Below are 22,054 nucleotides of genomic sequence, written 5' to 3' on the forward strand. Positions count from 1 at the left end.
TTTTCCTTCAGGACGGCTGTAAAGATTCCTGGGGACAAAAGCATAGTGGTAGTAATTGCTGCCCCTTGACCCCTCACCTCCCCGCCCTCCTGTATAATTTGTTTGACTGCCAGGGCTCCACCCGGCATGAGTGTACCAAGCTGTACTGCCATAAGTGGGTTTTATTATCAAACCAAGCATTCTCTTCTTATAACACTTTCACGCTACCATTTCCACAACACCCTCCAAACTCTGTAGCGTTAATTTGTGCAAATGCTCCTTTGAACTCCTCACTCTCTTTCCTTAAATCACTTACTTATCTCCCAAAGAGACATACATTCACCAGCTGATTTCTCTCAGTGGCACAGAACTTATTTCTGGGGTTTTTTGCACTCCTACATCAAGGTGGTGCTCTTTGCCCGGACAGACTTCACCACCGCGTCCAGTGCCTGAAACACAGCTGCCTTAGTCTGTGCTTTCTTTAACCTTCGGATTGCTTAAGAAGGCAGTATTGATATTTGTCTCCAGGGTCGTCAAATTTCTTTTAAAATTCTTTAAAATTTTAGCGGCATTTAATGGCCCACTGTCATGCTTTGCCAATAATGTATCTATTTACAGCATAGAATCACAGAATCATAGAATATCAGGGTTCGAACGGACCTCAGGAGGTCATCTAGTCCAACCCCCTGCTCAAAGCAGGACCAATCCCCAACTAAATCATCCCAGCCAGGGCTTTGTCAAGCCTGATCTTAAAAACTTCAAAGGAAGGAGATTCCACCAGGTAACGCATTCCAGTGCTTCACCACCCTCCTGGTGAAAAAGTTTTTCCTAATACACAACCTAAACCTCCCTCACTGCAACTTGAGATCATTACTCCTCATTCTGTCATCTGCTACCACTGAGAACAGTCTAGATCCATCCTCGTTGGAACCCCCTTTCAGGTAGTTGAAAGCAGCTATCAAATCCCCCCTCATTCTTCTCTTCCGCAGACTAAACAATCCCAGTTCCCTCAGCCTCTCCTCATAAGTCATGTGCTCCAGCCCCCTAATCATTTTTGTTGCCCCCCGCTGGACTCTTTCCAATTTTTTCACATCCTTCTTGTAGTGTGGGGCCCAAAACTGGACACAGTACTCCAGACGAGGCCTCACCAACGTCGAATAGAGGGGAACAATCATGTCCCTCGATCTGCTGGCGATGCCCCTACTTATACAGACCAAAATGCCATTGGCCTTCTTGGCAACAAGGGTATACTGTTGACTCATATCCAGCTTCTCGTCCACTGTAACCCCTATGTCCTTTTCTGCAGAATTGGTCCCTAGTCTGTAGCAGTGCATGGGATTCTTCCATCCTAAGTGCAGGACTCTGCACTTGTCCTTGTTGAACCTCATCAGATTTCTTTTAGCCCAATCCTCCAATTTATCTAGGTCCCTCTGTATCCTATCCCTACCTCCAGTGTATCTACCTCTCTTCCCAGTTTAGTGTCATCTGCAAACTTGCTGAAGGTACAATCCACGCCATCCTCCAGATCATTAATGAAGATATTGAACAAAACCGGCCCCAGGACCGACCCTTGGGGCACTACGCTTGATACTGCATGCCAGCTAGACATGGATCCATTGATCGCTACCCGTTGAGTCCCACAATCTAGCCAGCTTTCTATCCACCTTATAGTCCATTCATCCAGTCCATACTTCTTTAACTTGCTGGCAAGAATACTGTGGGAGACAGTGTCAAAAGCTTTGCTAAAGTCAAGCAACAACACGTCCACTGCTTTCCCCTCATCCACAGAGCCAGTTTTCTCCTCATAGAAGGCAATTAGATTAGTCAGGCATGACTTGCCCTTGGTGAATCCATGCTGACTGTTCCTGATTGCTTTCCTCTCCTCTAAGTGCTTCAGAATTGATTCCTTGAGGACCTGCTCCATGATTTTTCCAGGGACTGAGGTGAGGCTGACTGGCCTGTAGTTCCCTGGATCCTCCTCCGTCCCTTTTTTAAAGATGGGCACTACATTAGCCTTTTACCCAGCCTTTTTCCCAGCATTCACCAGGCCTTTGCAGGGCTCTGTCACGAATTTCTTTATGGCATTCAGCAGACCTTGGTCATGCTCTGTCAGGCATTCTTTTACAGCGGTATCCAAAGTACCTCCCTCGGTTCCCCTGGTGTTACTGAATTTCTCTTGAGGAGAGAATTGTATACTGGCCCCCGAGGATAGATTGCTACCCCTTCATTCTGGGGGGTTTACAGCAACTGATGTTCATTTCTGCGGTCCCTTCAGGGGTCATCAAAATGTTGGAATAATGAATAATAATATGAGAAATCACCAAACACTAATTTAACTATAAATTTCTTCATTAAATCCAAAGCCCAAATGGTATTTTATGCAGTTGCTGTAAACATGTCAGCCTAAAAATAAGCAGTCACCACACCCAATATAGTAACAGAGTGTTCTTAAATTTGTGAGCAGTATACTTACAAATAGGCCAAACCTAGGGATGACCATCTCATTCTGGCGTCTTTCAGTATGATCAGGTAGGGTCTGACCAAGAACCTATAGTTTCATGTCTGTCTTTATACTCTTCAGCTAACTTGTTAGTTTTAGCAAAAACCCAGTTTGAAGCACTTTATCTTTGCTCATTCCTTCCTCCAAGGCCTTCCTTTCTTATTTCTCTCCCCATCCTTGCTTGCCAGCAGAACAGGCTTGTTTCTTTGGGCTTGTTTCTTTGAAGACAATTTCCCTTTGTCTTGTTACTGCAGCTCTTTATTTTATTAGTTAGTTTTGGAATCATACATAAGAACATAAGAATGGCCATACTGGGTCAGACCAAAGGTCCATCCAGTCCAGTATCCTGTCTACTGACAGTGGCCAATGCCAATTGCCCCAGAGGGAGTGAACTTAACAGTTAATGATCAAGTGATCTCTCTCCTACCATCCATCTCCACCGTCTTACAAACAGAGGCTAGGGACACCATTCCTTACCCATCCTGGCTAATAGGCATTAATGGACTTAACCTCCATGAATTTATCCAGTTCTCTTTTAAACCCTGTTATACTCCTATACATCCTTCCCACACTACAAGTAAGATTAATTATTATTCTCACAGCCTTCTTTTACTTGCTGGTTGGGGCCTTCTTCCTACTAGTCACAAACGATAAACCAAATATGTTATTTTCTTAACCAAATGTAAGCTAACTCTACTTTTCTAATTGCACATTTACCCTATGCAATGGAGCATGTCTAGCAAGCATAATAAATGCATTAGAAGCTTGCCAACATTTGGGATTGTGTGTGCGCGTGCACGCATGCACATCACAAAATATGCATTTTGTACTTAATATTGAGCAACATGAACTTAGATATATGGGAACAGATCTTAATCAGCGTCAATGGAGCCACATTGACTTACGCCAGCTCAAAATCTTTCACAATAACAATCCTGAAGGAAGTGAGATATAATGAATGTAACTGCATGCTGGAATCTACTGGAATAAAGAAGGACCACCTGGGGCTTTAAATCCTCTTAAAATTATAGAGAAACTTGAAAATCCTCAGGGTCACATTGGCAACAAGAGAAATTCTAGTGTAGAGAAGAGAATACCTTTTCTATCTGCAGATCAGTAGGCAAAGATCAACTCCCTCCTCCCCCCAAAACGCACAGGAGAGAAGTTGGAAATCAGCATTATCTGTGAGTATTGAGCTAATAATTCTAATGACAGTCTCTGGTCCTTTACCCGCTACAAGTAGAGCTTGTACTCGTGTATTATAATGTATATTTTCTAATGAATGGACTACAATTTTATTTCAATATGTGAAATAATATTTACAGCCCATGCCAGATGTTCCAGGATTCAAACCCCACCATCCACTTCACCTCTCTTCAGCTTTAGTAGGTCACTCCTGTAGGTGTGGTGGCAGCAGAATGCTATGGTTGCAATGTACAGCAGAATGGAATTGACTTGATTTGGGGAGAGGATAAACTTATGCAATACCCAGAGCTCCATTTAAGACATATTGGTTCTGGATAGATGAGAGAGAACAATCAATTGGCTTCTCATTCACTGCAGAAGAATCACTTCCGTAGCTTAATTTTTGTACATCAGAAATTCATGTAGGTTTTTTTTCTTCCGATAGGGCTATTTCATTATAACTATGAAATATTTGAACTAAACAGTATTGTTCTTCGAAAGGCTATAATTTACTTACGGCTACAGTGAGATATTTTATCTGACAGCTCAAAATTCTCAAGGCAAGGGGAGTCTAAAAAAGTAGTTGGAATCTTTGGATAATGTAAGCAATGCACCCACTTTGTGTAAATCAGCAGTAAATAGAGTAACTCTGTGATGTGACAGGTCAGAATTTGGTCAGATAAATTCCTTGCATCCTGATCACTTTCTAAATGCAGTTCTTGGGTGTTTATCTCTCACTCTTGAGCTGTATAAAATAGGAGTTGGAGCAGACCCATACATTGAGTTGTATCGTGTTCCAAATGAAACTCCCACAAAATAAGGAATATTCCTTAGCTCATCTACTTTTATTGTAGGTTCTATCGATCAACCAGCAGATTTTGGTTTTGTTTTTTTAATGATTTCATACCAAACCAGTAGGGAGCACATGTTATACATTATCACTGTAAATCCATAGAGACCAATGGAGTTACTCTGGATTTACAGAGGCATAATCAAGAACAGGAGTACTTGTGGCACCTTAGAGACTAACCAATTTATTTGAGCATAAGCTTTCGTGAGCTACAGCTCACTTCATCGGATCTGAAGTGAGCTGTAGCTCACGAAAGCTTATGCTCAAATAAATTGGTTAGTCTCTAAGGTGCCACAAGTACTCCTTTTCTTTTTGCGAATACAGACTAACACGGCTGTTACTCTGAAACCTGTCATAATCAAGAACAGAATTTAACCCTTCACTGGAATCTTAGAACAAAAAAAAAAACATTTTTTTTACAGGATCACGAAACTCAGAGAGAAACAAAAGAAATTGAAGCCAATTATTCCAGTCACATGTCACTGCAGAATTGTCCCTTGATGTACATTTTCCAGTTCCTCCTCACCTCTCCTTTAAAATACTCTTTAGAAGAGTAAAAATCAATGTTAATTTTACTTTAATAGCATATTTATTTATTAAAGGACGACTTGCTGGCCTGAGTAACTACCATGAATTCAAGAGACTTACTCCAACTTTACTCCCATGTAACCTAGATCAGAATGTGGCCCTGTGAGCACATTTTTCAACTTAAGATTTCATGTTATTACCTTATAGTATCTTAGACTGCAATGAAAACCTCTGTAAGTCTGCAGTTTCATTAAAAACATTCAAAAACCTCCTCTGTCAGACTCAATTTTTCAATGGGTCAGATCTCACTTCAGCTTTCCTTTGAGCACGAGATGGAGCCATAAATATTTAGTTTACACCTTGCAGGTTGTACAGAGTTCTCTGTCCTTTTGGGTAGGGGCAGGGTTGGGTAGGAGAGATACTCATCTTGTTCTTTATTAATATATTTGTTTATAACAATATAAAGACCAAATCATACAAGACTTTTGGGCAAAATAAAGTGATTTCCCCATCCTCCAGCAGCAAGCATACTGCTAATATCATGGCAAGAAAGCCAGGACACATTACATAGCTATTTTGATAGATGAGCCATTTCATACAAGAATAAGCCAGTAATTTGGAATCCAAGCTTTGATCCTGCATCATTTAAGTCAATGAAAACAGGATTTGGCCCTTAATAATCCCATGACCCTTCCTGAGATTAATCATGAACTCTGCCTACTACATGCCATGCTGCTGTGGGCATGTTTCCTACTGATTTTCTTATGCTTGCCCTTTATCACACATGACACGCTAGGAGGAATGAATGGATGTTCTCTGAGCCATATTTGTGACATCTCCAGTAGGCCACTCTCGGCTGACTCTTCTCTTGATGGACGCAGGCCTAACGAATCTGAGTGAAAGCACCACCTCTGGCCAGCACACTCTCCAGACCTCCCTGCAAGAGTGCCGCTTTTGGATATGCTGGAAGAACAGATAGGCATAGCTTTAATGCAGCTTCTTCTGAGGTTGAAGTTCAGGCCAGAACAGTGGAGGGACACATCCAAACAAATGTCACACTCTCCTCTCACTTTGCCTCGCTGCCCCTCACAGAGAACTGGAGCAATTTCTGCCCTCAGTTATGCCCATGAAAATCCAGGGCAATTCCACTCAATTCAGTGGAGTTCCCCAGATTTACACCTGCATAGTGGAGAGCAGAATTTGTCCCATAAGATAATTGTATTTAAACTAATTGACTGTCCCCTTAAGCGTTTCAGAACACGTGACCTGATGAATAACATAATGACTAGGTCCTCTTGGCATTCACACATTCTCTTACATTAAGAACTCCACATTTCACTGAAGCTTAAAGCACTAATGTGCCAGCATTAATCTATATCCCAGGGCAAGTGTTCCTTTGAACAAAGAGCGGAAACTATTGGAAGCTGCCCTAACCATGTTTTTCATCACAGGGCAGGTTCTGCATAGACACTACGCACCAATAAAGTTTAAATTTCACTATTAATGTAGGCTCCTGTTCAACAGAACACTTAAATCCCTTGTTGGCTTCAATGGAATAAGCCTATTCTTAAATTCCTTACTTAATAGGAATGGACTTGTGCATATACAGACAGTTAAGTATGTGCTGTCTTGAATTTAGGCCTTAAGCATATACCATTTTCATCTCTACTATACAACTTACCTGACCAGGTATGCAGACCCTTCTTAGTAGGGACATTATGTTCCCTACTGTGTAACTTTTCCAAATTACTTTGATGTAAACAATCTCAGTTAGCTTTCCAGCTGCAAACCATTGTACAGGCAATCATAAAATCTGAGTTTTACGGCCTTATGGGTAGATGCCTTGGTTTTGCTGCCAAGCAGTGTGGCGTCATTGTATTTCTTTGTGTGTTTTAAAAAACCCGTCCTGGACAGACCATCTCATTTACAAAGTGTTTACTGCATGATCTCTTTCAGATAAACCACTCGTGTTTCAGTTTGTCAGTTGGGTCCTGCGAGGGACATCCCAGGTGATCTTCGTCAATAACCCTATCAGTAGGCTTATCGTGTACACAAATACCTAGTTACTCAATTAGAATGCAAGGAAGCATGTGAGGAATGCTAAATGCTGCATACAGATTGCATTTTTCTGCCAAACCCAAAACACACTTTCTATTGGTTTTATGAAGTAGCCAGTTTTTTTCTGCATAATAATTAACGGGGGGGGGGGGGGGAAATCATTCTTTTGTTTAAGTGCTGAGTCATTTGTTTGTACATTCATCCATTGCCTGCAAGCACTTTTCTCGGATGGGAAAATTCTGATACTTGATTTTTGATACTGGAATGGCCAAGTAGAACCCCATTCTGAAATGAAAGATTTAAAAAATAATAAAAGTACAACGCATCTGGTGCAGCGATTATGCCTAGGAAAGTGAAGAACGTGGGAAGATTAAACAAAAAACAAAAATGAGTAACAGAACCATGGAGATATGTACGCACAGCCCGTGCTGCACTGAGTAACCACATGATCTTATTATTGTCATCATTTTCTTCCTTTTCGCTCCCCTTACTGGTCTGTTGATACCGCCTATTGATTGGGTCACACACCTGAAATAAGATTGTACGCTCTTCCAAGCAGGGATCACAACTGCACTGGTTTTGGTGAGGCACCTACACTAGCAGAGTTTTGGTTTTTCAAAAAAAAATGTGATTTTTGTATGTTTGGGCAAAAATTGATTTTTATATTTTTTTCAAAGTTGTGCCATAGTCTATGGCAGTAAACTGGTGACCAGTGTGTGCATGTAACCATGTGTTCCTCCAGACTGAGTCAGAACTGCTCAGCTGTGTGTTATAGGCCCTAAACTGCTACAGCTAAGGGAGAGTCTCCTTTAGTGTAAATAATAGGGCCTGTACTTTTGGAGCATGATTTCTATCCCTACTGCTGCCATGAAGCTCCAAATGACCATAATGTGCAGCATAGTGATAACTGTTAAGTCCTAACCAGCTATAGATTTATTATAATCTTTGTGTGTGAAATAGTGTCATATTTAAATTATCTACTCACAGTCTTAACCAGTAGGGGTGCCCTAGTACATTTTGCTTCCTGTGTAGGCAATAGTCCACCAATCAGAACAGATGTAGCTTTAGTTTGCCGTTCACTGCAATGTCTGCTTTTCCTCAACAATTGGCCTGGATGGGTCCTATCACTCCAAATAGTGAGTGAATTCCAGTGAAAGCTTTGTGGATTTTGAGCTCGTGGCACTAAATTGGGAACTGCTCCCTAAGCACTTGAGACAAGAGTTTCAAAAATTGTGTGTGTGATTAGGATCCTACATTCATAAAGTCTTTCCAATGACTTCAACAGGCCTCAGATCGGGCCCCTAGTCTCTTAAATAAGTGCTGAGCACTTTTGAAAATCAGGCATTCAGGCCTATAACCGCAAGGACATTTAGATGCCTAACTCACATTGATCTCCATGGGAACTAGGCACCTACATATCTTTGAGGATCTGCACCTACGACCCTAATTCAGCCAAACATATAAGCACACGCTTATTTTTATCCAAGGGAGTAGTGGTGTGAGGGACAATGCACATGTTTAAAGTTAAGCCTGGGTTTTTTTGTGCTTTGCTGTATTTGACTTCATTTAAGTGATTAAATATGGACACGTGGTCCTAACTTTAAGCACTCACTTTTGAAGGCTGGAAGAAACAGCTAGACAAATTCAAGCCAAAAATAAGGTGAAAAAAATGTTAACAGTGAGTGTACATATCCATTGGAACAGCTTCCCAAGGGATGTGGTGGATTCTCCATAACATGGAATTTTGGGACAAAATCTTGGCTCCACTGACATCAGTGGCAAAACTCTCATTGGCTTCAATAGGGCCATGGTTTCACCCTTTAAATCAAGGATTGATTTATTTCTAGGTTGTAGCTGAACCACATGTTATTACTGAGATAAACTATGGCCCAGGTTATGCCTCAGGTAATTCTAGATGACCATGGTTCCTTCTGGCCTTCAGATTTATGAAACTATGAAAATCTTGACCTTGGGTATTGTGGTGAGGGGCAATACAGAGAACCTGAGAGAGATTAAAGATATGACCTTCTCTTCCAGTGAAGAGCGATACTTTAAAGAAAAGCAGATAGTTCCATAATAGACCACCTTCTCTCTAATTGCTCCCAGTTCCAGTGTGCAATACATACTAAGTGGCAGAGGGAATAAATAACAGACATATTGGGGCATCGTAATGCATTGTCTCCTTTTCTGAATTCCTTCAAAGGCTCTAAAAGCAACCATGGAGGGTGCTGAAGTCAAGATAGAAATGAAAGGGGAAAAGAAGACACAAAACCAGACTCCAGTGAGAAAATGTGGGAAACAAGTCTGCAAAGCCATTTGCTATATCACAGGAGACATGAAAGAGTTTGGAGACTGGCTTCAAGGTAAGCCCATTTCAACTGAGCCAATTTGAATACATCAGAAAAGCACTGTGGCTAATAAATAGCGACCAGCATGTTCGATCTGTGTTAACTAATTCAAGGATGAGCTGGTTCAATAAACTGCAGAACAGAAATGATAATACTGAACCATTCCTACATTGTAGGGGAAATGCCCCCTTGTGCAAAGAGCCAAACCAAGGCTCATCCACCATCCAAGTCCAGAGGGTGCATAAGCTGAAATTCACCCCATTGTGCCGGCCCCTCTGCAGAGGAGTGAATTTCATCTTGTGAGCGTAACAGAGGATGTTTATTTCAATGCTGGCTCATTCCTTATCATGTGCCCCTTTCTTTCCCACAGACTAATGTTTATCATGCCCAAACACCAGTGTGAAGTTAAATCATTCATCCATGGGTTTTGATCTCTCAATAAATCAGCATCAAGATACTCACCTAACCTGCCATCCAAGATGCAGACATCATACGTCAGCAGTTTGTATAAATCTGGCACCGTATGCTTTAGAATAGGGAATTCTAACAGCTGTGCTATTCATCTCAGTTAGTTTTCCAGCTGCAGACCATTATCCAGGCAATCATAAAATCTGAGTTGAATTTTACAGCCTCGTTGATACATGCCTTGGTTTTGCTGCCAAGCAGTGCGGCATCCTTGCATTTCTCCATGCGTTTCCAGAAAACCATCCTGGACAGACCATCTCATTTACCAAGTGTTTACAATGTGATCTATTTCAGATAAACCGCTCCCGTTTCAGTTTGTCGACTGGGTCCTGCGAGGGACATCCCAGGTGATGTTCGTCAATAACCCTATCAGTGGGCTTATCATGATTGTTGGGTTCCTTGTCCAGAATCGTTGGTGGACGCTCACAGGCTGTTTAGGAACTGTTGTCTCAACGTTAACAGCACTTATTCTGAGTCAGGACAGGTAGGTTGGTCTTGTGATTTAAAATATTGTGATAAGTGAGAAATAGGATCCTGATGTGCTGAGTAGCTAGTACTGCCTTAGCTTAACATATTAATAGAAAGAAAAAGTGCTTATATAGGTTGTTATACTCTGAAACATAACCTCTGGGGAATGCTGTCTTCACTAAGAAATACATTTTTCCTACACCTTCAAGGCCCGAGCTCCTGAAATCCTAACTGAGGCAAAACAAGCCCAGGAGTTAGGATAGGTGCACGCTGCAATAGACAAACCTGAGCTAGCTTTGGCCTAGCCAGCTGGAATAACAATAACAGTGAAGCCATAGCTGCTGAAGTACATACCAGAGTGCTGGGCGGGGCTGTACAACCCAGGCTGCTATGGCTTCACCTCGGTTGTAGTCTGAGCTAGCTATATCATAGAATTATAGAATCGTAGGACTGGAAGGGACCTGGAGAGGTCGTCTACTCTAGTCCCCTGCACTCATGGCAGGACAAAGTATTATCTAGATCATCCCTGACAGGTGCTTGTCTAATCTGCTCTTTGAAATATCCAATGAGGGAGATTCCACAACCTCTCTAGGCAATTTATTCCAGTGCTTAACCACCCTGGCAGTTAGGAAATTTTTCCTAATGTCCAACCTAAACCGCCATTGCTGCAATTTAAGCCCATTGCTTCTTGTCCTACCCTCATGAGCGGTGGGTATAATAGGCCAGGGGAGGCTAAGCCACCTTCCTATGGAGGAGCACCGAACTGCAACCTTTGGAGAGCCACTGCTGAAAGGGTGCTGGGGCTATGGCCCTGCCCACGCTGCTCCTCTTACACCCATGTTCCGCCTCTTCCTCCTGAGGGCCTGTCCCCACTCCTCCCCTTACCCAGAGACCCCACCCACCTGCCACTCGCACCTCTCCGCCCCCGGCAGGCAGGGCAGGTCTGGAAAGGGGGTGAAAAGGGGCCAGTAGTGGGCAGGAGGGGATCTTGGGAGAAAGGGTGAAGAGTCAAGCCCTGCATGGATCCAAATGTATATCCATGGATGCAGATATCTGTAGATATAAATCGGATATCCGTGAAGCTGCAGGGCTGTACCGGGAACCGCAACAGCAAAACCAGCAGCACATCGGGCTGCTGCTACCAGGAAGCCATGCCCTGTGCCGGCAGCTCTTCCAGTGTGGCTGAAGGGCACCAGGCTCACCAGCAGCTGTCCCTGGTCGCACTAGTCTTGTCCAGGAGCGTGCAGCCACTTGCATGACTAGGGACAGCGGTTCCCAGTAAAGCCCTGCAGCTCCACGGACATCCAATTTATATCCGCATTCGCGGGGATGGAGAATGGGTGGGGCCTTAGGGAGAGAAGCCCAAGCAGGTGTGGGCCTCAAAGCAGAGCAAGGGGCATGGTCCCCCACTTTTAGGGAGTGTCCGGCACTTGCACACAGCATCCCAAAATGCAGGAGTCACACACCACCCATGGCTGTCCTCAGAAGTTAAGGAGAGCAAATTTTTCCCCTCCTTGTAACAACCATTTATGTACTTGAAAACTGTTATCATGTCCCCTCTCAGTCTTCTCTTCCCTAGACTAAACAAATCCATTTTTTTTCAAATTTCCCTTATAAGTCAGGTTTTCTAGACGTTTAATCATTTTTGTTGCTCTCCTCCTGACTTTCTCCAATTTGTCCACATCTTTCCTGAAATGTGGCACCCAGAATTGGACACAATACTCCAGTTGAGGCCTAATCAGCACAGAGTAGAGCGGAAGAATTACTTCTCGTGTCTTCAGAGTAACAGCCGTGTTAGTCTGTATTCGCAAAAAGAAAAGGAGTACTTGTGGCACCTTAGAGACTAACCAATTTATTTGAGCATAAGCTTTCGTGAGCTACAGTGTCTTGCTTACAACACTCCCAGAATGATGTTTGCTTTTTTTGCAACAGTGTTACACTGTTGACTCATATTTAGCTTGTGATCCACTATGACCCCCAGATCCCTTTCTGCAGTACTCCTGCCTAGGCAGTCATTTCCCATTTTGTATGTGTGCAGGTGATTGTTCCTTCCTAAGTGGACTACTTTGCATTTGTCCTTATTGAATTTCATCCTGTTTGCTACAGACCATTTTGAATTTTCATCCTATCCTCCAAAGCCCTTGCAACCCCTCCCCAGAGCTGGCCCTATACCGAATGGCACCCCAGGTGAGGAGCGTGTTTGGCGCCCCTCCCCCTCCATTAAACTTTTGAATACCTTATTTTTTATTGCATTGTAGCTCATTGCATGACTTTGATGCACGATTTGCATACATGATTTATCCCTATCACACAAGACGATAAATTTGCACGCTAGGATCTGTACATCTGTATTTATTCTTGCCATATATAAGCAAATTTAAAAAATTGATTTCCTCTTAGCTTATAGAAACTTTTTAATTTTAAGTATAACTGAAATGTACTAACATCAAGAAATGGAAGTGTGCACCAGCACTGGGTGGACCGGTATCAAATAGTGTTACAGTAGGTGACAGCCTTAGAAGAGGTGGGGCCGGAGCACAGCAGCTACCTAGGAGAGCACCTAGTTGTGGTGGCTGCCCCTTGCCCAGGCTGGGTTTCCACGGACAGTGGCCAAGCAAGCTGGAGCCCCCCTAAAGTCCCCAGAAGCCAAGCCTGGGCAGGGAGAAGGTTTTGCTGCCGCGCCTCCCTGACCAGGTTCTCTCCCAGGCAGGTGCTGCTGCGCACAGAGCATGCCGGTGGGTGGGGGGGGGGAAGGAGGGGGGGTCCAGCTTGCTCAGCCTGTGTCCCGGAAGCTGAGCTGCAGCAGGGAGTGGGCTGCCGCTACCGCCCCTCTCTAGCCAGGCTGTCTCCCAGACAACTGACTAGGCTGCACCGAGCAGCAGCGACTGGGAGCAGCTCCGGCCCGCTCCCAGCACTGGGCAGGCTGCCAGGGAGAGCAGCTGAACATAGCCGGGGGTGGAAGGGGAAGCTGGCACAGCAGAAGGACAGAGCCCCTCCCCCCGCCCCACAGGTAATGTACGGTGGGGTGAGGGGGCGGGGACAGTGTAGGGCCCCAGGCTGGGGTTAGGGCAGGGAGGAGACACGTGGGGAGGTCACATGTCCTCCATTTTAGCTGGTGCCCCCCCAAATATAGGGAGGCACCAGTCATCATCATCAGTCAAAGATAGGTTTCACAAGCCTCAGCTTCGAAAAGCTGCACTCATCACTCGCAACTGTGACTGGCACCGTGAGCAGAAGCCTCAAAGCTACGCCCAGGTTAGGAAAAGTGTCCTTCAGCTCTGCCTCATGAATGAACTGGAGAACTTGGAATGGAGAGTGCTTCCCGTGTTGCAAAATGTGGCGGATGTTGTCCAATTCAACATAGAGGCCTTTATCATTGACATCCTAACATTACCCATGTGTCAGCGTCCGGCGAAGGTCCATGCAATTGTTCAAGAGTGTTTTCCTGTCCGCCAGCAGCTTACTAAGGTCATACAACCCCCCGCCCAGGTCATTTCATGGTGCTTCATTTGTCCAAAGCTTTCTTTGATAGACACTTGAGCAGTGTCTATGAGCATGCAGAAAAACTCTTGAATTTTATTTCCAAGCTTCCCATCACCTCATCTCTTCCCTCATAAGCAAACTGTCTCTTCTTCCAATGAATACGAATTTCCTTGAAGACAGGCTCAACTCTTTACGTTTTCTGCCATTTCTTTGGCAGTAGTGGTAGCATCTTCAAATCCATTGTCTCTGTAGGCCACTGTGAAATCACGGCAGCTTCTCATCAAAGTAGTAGTAGTCGCGATGTCCACTGACTGAGGTTTGTAATCCCTGGCTTACAACATTTACTTGGAACAAGATATCGTGCCAAACCACAACTGAGACCAGAAATTTGAAGTCGGTGATGTGGTTTGCCAGGCTTTACGCCTCATGTCAGATTCCGGCTTCCGCTTTACTCAATTGTGCCAGTTCCATCAGGGCATTGTAAACCTCAGTCACTGAGCTATCTCACTGGCCTTACACTGTCAGTGCGACTCTCCCAGTGAGTATCACTGATTTGTAACATTGTCTGTGAGGATCTTCCATCTGATAGTTGACGCTGAAGACAGGATGTATCTCCTTTGCAGTACTCTGGAGAGAGATATTGAATCTAATGAAGATGACACTGCATCTGACAGAACCAGGCTGAGGGAATGGCAGCCACAAGACACGAAGAAAGCTCTTGGATTCAGCGCACGGATCCTTGCCTGGACACCACTGTTTCTTCCCTTCATGTTTGCATCACTGTCATAGTCTTGGTCGTGGCAGTCCTGAAGCTTTATTTTATTCTCATTCAAAAGGTTCATAAACAGTTCTGTTAGGCCTTTTCCAGTAGCGTCATCCACAAACCAGAAAATGGTCTTCTGCTGGTTTTCCGTGTCTATGCGTTTATTCAACTTGAGCCTGGACTTGATTTCCATCCGTTGGGAGTAGGCTGTAAAATTACCTGGTGACTTTTCATTGTGCTTCTGATCATCAGCTAAGTTATGCCAGGAGCTGTACCCGGAAAGCGCAAGCAACGATTTAGTATTCTGGTCAAATATTTTGCAACAAAAACAGAATATGTTGTCAGTTGATTTCAAGTAAACTAGCCAACACCGAGTCAGCTTCTCACCATTCTTTAGCACTCTTTTGCAGTGTGACTTTGAGAAGTGTCGCTTCTGCTCACTGACTGGAAATGTCATGTCCTTGATTTTGCCCAGCCCATTCAAAATTGTATGATCAGTATCGGCAGAGTTTAGGATCACTGGCCATAAAGCGGGATCTGATGTATCGATTTGTGGGGTGCAATTTTTCTCACTGCTGTTTCTGTCATCATGCAAGGCTGATTCTTCTCTATTGTTTCTCTCCTTTTCATGTAAACCAGATTTTTCTTTTATCATCACTCTCCTTTACACCGCCAGGAAAACTGGACAATTCTTCACCACTTTCCTCATATTTCCATTCCTTATCTTTAAGTAAATCTGCTAATTCCTTAGTAACAGGACTTCCATCATTTATGCTTTGCTCTTCAATTTCTTCTGCACTGGGACGATCACTAGTGCCTAAAGCCCAGTATGTGTTGTTCTGTTTCAGATATGTTCCCATCCAATTTGCCCCTTGCTGCAAACGAGATTGCACCTGAGCTTTTCACTTCCTATACTGAGCTCCTGAAGGCTTCTTTGGGGGCATCTTTTATTTTCTATGGGGGGGAAACAGACAGTATTAGGGAGAGCAAACATCTATGTTCCACAGTCTTGTTCAGCAGAAATGAGGGGTTCAGGATGCGGGAGGAGGCTCTAGGCTGGGGTGTGGCGGGGGGGGAGTGACGACTCCTGCAGGGAGTCCAAGCTCCAGGGTGGGGCTGGTGAAGGATTTGGGGTGCAAGAGGGTGCTTCAGGCTGGGATTCAGGGGTTCAGAGGGCGGGAGGGAGATCAGGGCTGAGGCAGGAGCCTGGGGTGCAGGGGGGAGTGAGGGCTCTGGCTGGGAGTGCAGGCTCTGGGGCGGGGCTGGGGATGAGGGGTTTGGGGTGCAAGAGGGTGCTTCAGGCTGGGATTGAGGGGTTCGGAGGGCGGGAGGGGGATCAGGGCTGGGGCTGGGGGTTGGGGCCCGGGAGGAGGTCAAGGGTGCAGGCTCTGGGTGGCGCTTACCTCAAGCAGCTCCCAGAAGTAGCCAGCATGTCACCCCTCTGGCTCCTATGCAGAGGCTCTGCATGCTGCCCCCTCCACATGTGCCATGCCTGCAGCTCCCATTGGCTCTGGTTCCTGGCCAATGGGAGCTACGAGGGAAGCACTTGGGGCGGGGGCAGAGTGCAGAGCCTCCTGGCTTCCACTATGCATAGAAGCCGGAGGGGGGACATACCGGCTGCTTCCCGGGACACGCATGGTGCAGAAGCTAGCAGGGAGCCTGCCAGCCCTGCTGTATGGTGCTGCCAACCAGACAGTCAACAGCCTGGTCAGCTGTGCTGACCAGAGCCACCAGGATCCCTTGTCAACTGGGTGTTCCGGTCGAAAACCAGACACCTGGTCACCCTAACTGTGCTAGGCACTGTACATACACATAGTAAGAGACAATCCATGCCCCAAAGAGCTTACAGTCTCAATCGACATGACAGGCAGAGGGTGGGAGAAAGAAAGTATCACTTTCCCCATTACAAATGGGGAACAGAAGCCCAGGGAAGTTAAATGACTTGCTCCTTGTCATCAAGAAGCCTGTATCATAGGTGAGACTTGAATCCAGATTTCTCAATGAGCAGTCCAGTACCTTAACCACAAGACCAAGGACCTGGCAGCCAGGACTTTTAGGGCTTGATTCTTCTCTCACACTGGTTTTACACTGGTATAATTCCACTGGTATGCAGCACACCTGGAAATTACATTCCAGCACAGGAAGCAGCGATTCACAACAGGTGAAGGGACAGTGTTAAGTGATGATGCATTTCAATAACAACAAAACCTTCAAGTCAATTGTCTTTCTCCCACAGATCATCCATAGCAGCGGGACTGCATGGCTATAATGGGGTCCTGGTGGGACTGCTCATAGCTGTATTCTCTGACAAGGGAGATTTCTATTGGTGGCTTCTACTGCCTGTTGCTCTTGTATCCATGACATGGTAAGTCGCACACTTTTAGGCTTCTGTGTTGTAGAATTTAAGGGCAGAAGGGACCACCAGATCATCTAGTCTGACCTCCTGCATATCATAGACCACCAACACCCACCCACTAAACCCAACAACTGAAATGAGACCAAAATATTACAGCCCCCACAGACTAGACTCCTATGTGTCACAGGCAGAGAATAAGAGGAACTGAGGTGCACCGGTGCTTGGATTCTGATTCCTTCTGTTCCTGAGACATTGGTTGTCATATGTTGTCTTGCATTTATTTTAATAATATCTAATAAAATCATGCTACTCTTACTCCTGGGGGAATTCTGGGCCACTGTGCACATGCAGAATTTATGTCCCCCACAGATTTCTTTGCTTCTCTGCAGAAAAATGACTTTTTGACAGGGAAGTAAAGGGAAGCCGCAAGAGCGGTCATGCGCCCCTCCCCAGGAGCGCAGGCAAGTCGTTTCAGGCACCTGGAGCAGCTAGCAGAGAGGGAAATCACTGCACCAGCGCGGGGGTTGGGGGATGGGAACGCCCTGGTTGGTGGCTCCTACCCTGTGCCAGGCATAACTCCTCTTCTCCTGAAAGGAGCGGCTAGGACTGGGTCAGCCCCACCCCCAGAAACCTCCTCAGGCTGCAGGAAGCTGTGACGCACACACACATGCACTTCCTGCCCCCATCGCTCCTCAGTCATGGGGAGATAGATCACTGTATAGGGAGCTGCTCCCCAGTCTGCCCAAAGCCTGCACGTCCGGATCCCCCCATACCCAGATCCCCCGCCAAGCCTCACTCCCCCAGCATCCAGAACCTTTACCACCAATCGCCCACTCCACCAAGACTCACCTCCCTGCACCCAGACTCCCCCGTCAAGCCCCACCTCCCCACCCGGACTCCCCTGATCCCCACCCTCCCTGCATCTGGACCCCCACCCCTGCACCCAGACCATCCCCCACTGAGCTCCCTGCACTCAAACACCCATCCTGGTGAGCCCCATCCCACCTGCACCACCCGGACCCTCACCTCACTGAGCCCCAACCAGCTGCATCTGGACCCCCACCAAGTCCCACTCCCTCCCTAAGTCCCCCACACCCAGACCCCCTCTGCTGAGCCCCAACCACCTTTGCCTGAATCCCCCTGCAGAGTCCAATTGTCCCCCAATGAGCCCCTGTGCATCCAGATCCGTCCCCCGCACCCAGACCGCCCACAGAGCTGCCCACACCCAGATTGCCCTGCACAGAGCCCTCTCACCCTACACCTGGATCCCCCACAATAAACCCCTCCACACTTGGCTCCTGCCAGGCTGAGCCTCCCCAGCCACACCTGGTGTGCCTGGGTGGAGAAGCAGAGCCCTGGGGTGTTTCTGGGGCAGGTGGGGCAGGTGCAGCCTCACCGCCAAGTCCGGGGCCAGGGCCGGGGGCTGCAGGGTGATCTCCCACCTCTGTGCAGCCAGTGGCCTCTGTTCCCCATGGCCATGTGGGAGACTCCACATTTATTTATTGAAAAAATTTGCAACATTTTAAAATACTGTATTCAGAATTTTGGGGGGAGGGATGCAAAATTCCCTCAGGAGTATACCACTCAGGTATTGGCTTCTAAAGCTGTGATTTTTTGCTGTCATTTACCTTTTTAATCCTTTCTAAAATAAATTCCCAGTTTACATGTAAATTCCATGTTTAACTGAAATTAATTCAATGTCCTCAATGTTAGCCATATGGCTGTATGTCAGTTGCCCATTGTAATGTGAAGAACAACATTATTTTCACCATTTCCCTGCCCTTGTAAACCATATTTTTTTCATCTATTCTTTTACTTGTATAAATGGGTATTGTAAAAATGTTATAAAAATTTACCAGCCCAGGCACAAAACCTACTCACCTGCCCTTAACCATGATGATGGATGATAATGAAAACAACTAATGATATTTTACTGGCCTATCAAACAACGATGTGCCCAGGCAGATTGGCAGTCATCTTCTGAACTCAGGACATTTTGCCGGAAAGGGCTGAAACTCATAGATTCTCTTGTCTGCCTGAAGATCAGGTGGTGAATTATAACCAGTTTTGTTGCTGTAACTCGAATGGTCATAGGTTTTGTCTATTGTTTTAATTATCCAGGGTCCCAACCCATAAGCTTGGATAGACTCCAAGCTTTCTCCTAGCTCACGGCTTGGCTCTGGTCTGATTTGGGCCCCTCTCTAGCAATAATAAATTAAGGCCAGATCCTCAGCTGGTGTAAATCAGCTTCATTGAAGTCAATAAAGCTTCACTAGTTCACACCAACTGAAAATCTGTCCCTAAATATTTTTAGGGTAATTAAAGCAAGGAGGAAATCTGAATATTGCTGATTGCAATGCACAAGTATGGATGCAGGACTTTCAAGATAACCTGAAATAAATCTGATTGTATCAGAAGGACCTTTGGAACTCAAACAGCTCCTAACAAAAACCAAAAGGCATGAAGAGTATGCGTTTCCTAAATTATTTGTCAGGATAATGGACAGTTTTTGCCTGGCTGAGTGATCTGAGGAATTAATCTTCATGAGCTTCTAATGAGATAATTTTGTTTTTCTCTTTCAGCCCTGTTTTCTCCAGTGCTTTAGGCTCAATCTTCAGTAAGTGGGATATTCCTGTTTTCACACTGCCTTTCAATGCAGCACTGACATTATACTCTGCGGCCACTGGACATTACAACCTTTTCTTCCCTACAGTCCTCATTAAACCTATAACATCAGTGCCCAATATCACCTGGTCCAACATTGATGTGCCAAAGGTAAGAGTCACTAAAGAAACATTCCACGCCATTTACGCAGTAGGCCAATAAACAGTCATGTCCTTTTATTTTGCATGACAAAGACAGAGCCCCAAAATACAATTCTGTATTTACATGGTAACAAGTAAACAATATGTAATACTTTACTATGGCAACTGTCTGTTTTGGTGACTTCAGTTTTAGAGTTGCCAAGTATCTTAAGCACACAACTGGACCTAAATACATGCTATAATCCTCAGTGAATTTCTTTGGCTTCTAGTAATCCATTACCATGGAGACATAGCTCCATAGTTTTGTTCAAATTTTCATGTAATGCCGGGATTACACCTTTGTATCACATATGATTAATATAGTCCATTAAGTTTTTTTTTTAAAACCACCTTTCTGTTAAGAAATTGGCACAGACACTACCAGGATGGGATCATTAGAAACTCATATACAGGAGGACATCCAGATTTTTTTATAGCCAATATTTATGCTGGACCTACACAAAAACAGTCTTTTATACTCTAGTGGTCCCTCTACTATTAACCAACCAGTTGTACTGCCATCATTAATTAATGCCAATGTATAAAAAAAGCTTGTAGAAATGGGTATTTCCATTTTAAACTTGTTAAGACAGATAGGAAAAGGAAATCAACCTTTGCCAAGTGGAGAACAATAAAAACCAAAAAACCCCAATGATAATAGATGTTATTTATAAGCTTCTAACAAGAATTTAAAATATATGTAGAGCAATAAAACAAAGTACAACTCCACAGGGCACATCATCAAATGAGAGCCATAGAACTAAGTCAAAACTGCAAATGACTCTATATGTGGCTGGTGACCTCCCCAACACTGCAGTCCGTGCACACCTCAAATGCCTATTGATTCCAAAGAGAATTTGGGGTGCAAAGGAAGGAACAGATTCTCTGCTGAGGGAAATGAGCAAAGCTCCTTTGAAGTGAATGGAAGGAGGCCCATTTATGACAGCAAAGAATGTGGCCTGGCCTTTACTTGGAAAATATCTTTATTAGAGACCACATAAACGCTGCTTCAGTGGAGATTTATTAATATTAAAGGAAAGAATTAGAAACATCTTCTTATCTTCACAAATGACTTGAAAGGTGAAAGAGAAGATCATCTAGAAATGCCAGCTGGCTACCCAAACCTGTAAGAACTATCTGCTGACAGAAAGAGCCGTTTCCATGGAACTAATGTTCACTAAAATGAGGCCTTTTGGCGGGCGGGGGAGGCCAAAGCATCAGCTTTCCATTTATTCTGGTATCGATATTTGAACACAACATCAGTCATGGGAAAAAAATGTCCGGTTGGTGACTTCGCCTTGCAATATCTAATACTTCAAAGGAAGTCTGCAGCCTGAAGCAGGAAAAGGTGAAAGCTGTCAGTGCTTTTGAACAGGTGACTACCAAGGCTCACCATCCACGTGGCTTGTTTCTGGACTCCTTATTAACACATCCCTTGGTTAGGTTTGCACAGAGCGAAAAACCCTGCAGGACAATCAGAGAGTAAGTCACAGAGAGGCACGGTCAGTAGTGTCAGCCCCCTGGCACACCCTGAATAGAATTTTCAGAATAACTGCTTTGTCGCAAAGTGAAAGGAGGCTGATATGTATGAAATCGCAGCACCTGAATTTGACAGGAGGTCTGAAGGAGCTTTGGCCTATTTACACAAGGCTAATTTCTCTCCTGTGTAGATGAAACAAAAGGCCAAAGAGAATGTTGAGGTGCTGATCTAGAATGCTGAAATGCAAGGGCAGGGGAGGGACTAACAACAAACAGCCTTCTTCAACTCCAGGGACCATGGGCCTGATCCAACGCTCATTGTGGTCAATGGAAAGACTCCTATGGTCTATAATGGGAATTAGATCAGGCCTTGTGCTATCAGATGAAATGTAAAATCCCCAAGAGATCCAGGTGGTGGCAGCCACAGAACACAGACTGATCTGTGAGTGATGATCTGTGAGTGAGATCACTTCATCTGATGAAGTGAGCTGTAGCTCACGAAAGCTCATGCTCAAATAAATTGGTTAGTCTCTAAGGTGCCACAAGTACTCCTTTTCTTTTTGCGAATACAGACTAACACGGCTGTTACTCTGAAACAGAACACAGACTGGCAGTAATCACTGGGAAAGCCTGAGGCCTGGCTTTGAAATACTTCACTGTTTAACGACAGGTTTCAGAGTAGCAGCCGTGTTAGTCTGTATTCGCAAAAAGAAAAGGAGTACTTGTGGCACCTTAGAGACTAAAAAATTTATTTGAGCATAAGCTTTCGTGAGCTACAGCTCACTTCA

At 44.8% G+C, this 22,054-nt stretch overlaps 1 protein-coding gene across 1 annotated transcript in view; it reads left to right on the forward strand.

Moving 5' to 3' along the window:
- The window catches only part of LOC125636877 (urea transporter 2), a 40,709-nt gene that overhangs the window by 9,849 nt on the left and 8,806 nt on the right, over positions 1–22,054 (forward strand). The window contains exons 2-5 of the mRNA XM_075128279.1: positions 9,304–9,463; positions 10,208–10,397; positions 16,864–16,992; positions 19,566–19,758. Of these exons, the coding sequence (XP_074984380.1) occupies positions 9,319–9,463; positions 10,208–10,397; positions 16,864–16,992; positions 19,566–19,758 (657 nt within the window). The 5' untranslated portion in view covers positions 9,304–9,318. The remainder of the gene's footprint in view (positions 1–9,303; positions 9,464–10,207; positions 10,398–16,863; positions 16,993–19,565; positions 19,759–22,054) is intronic.

Source organism: Caretta caretta, chromosome 5 (genome assembly GCF_965140235.1).
Source record: "Caretta caretta isolate rCarCar2 chromosome 5, rCarCar1.hap1, whole genome shotgun sequence".
Classification (NCBI taxonomy): domain Eukaryota; kingdom Metazoa; phylum Chordata; order Testudines; family Cheloniidae; genus Caretta; species Caretta caretta.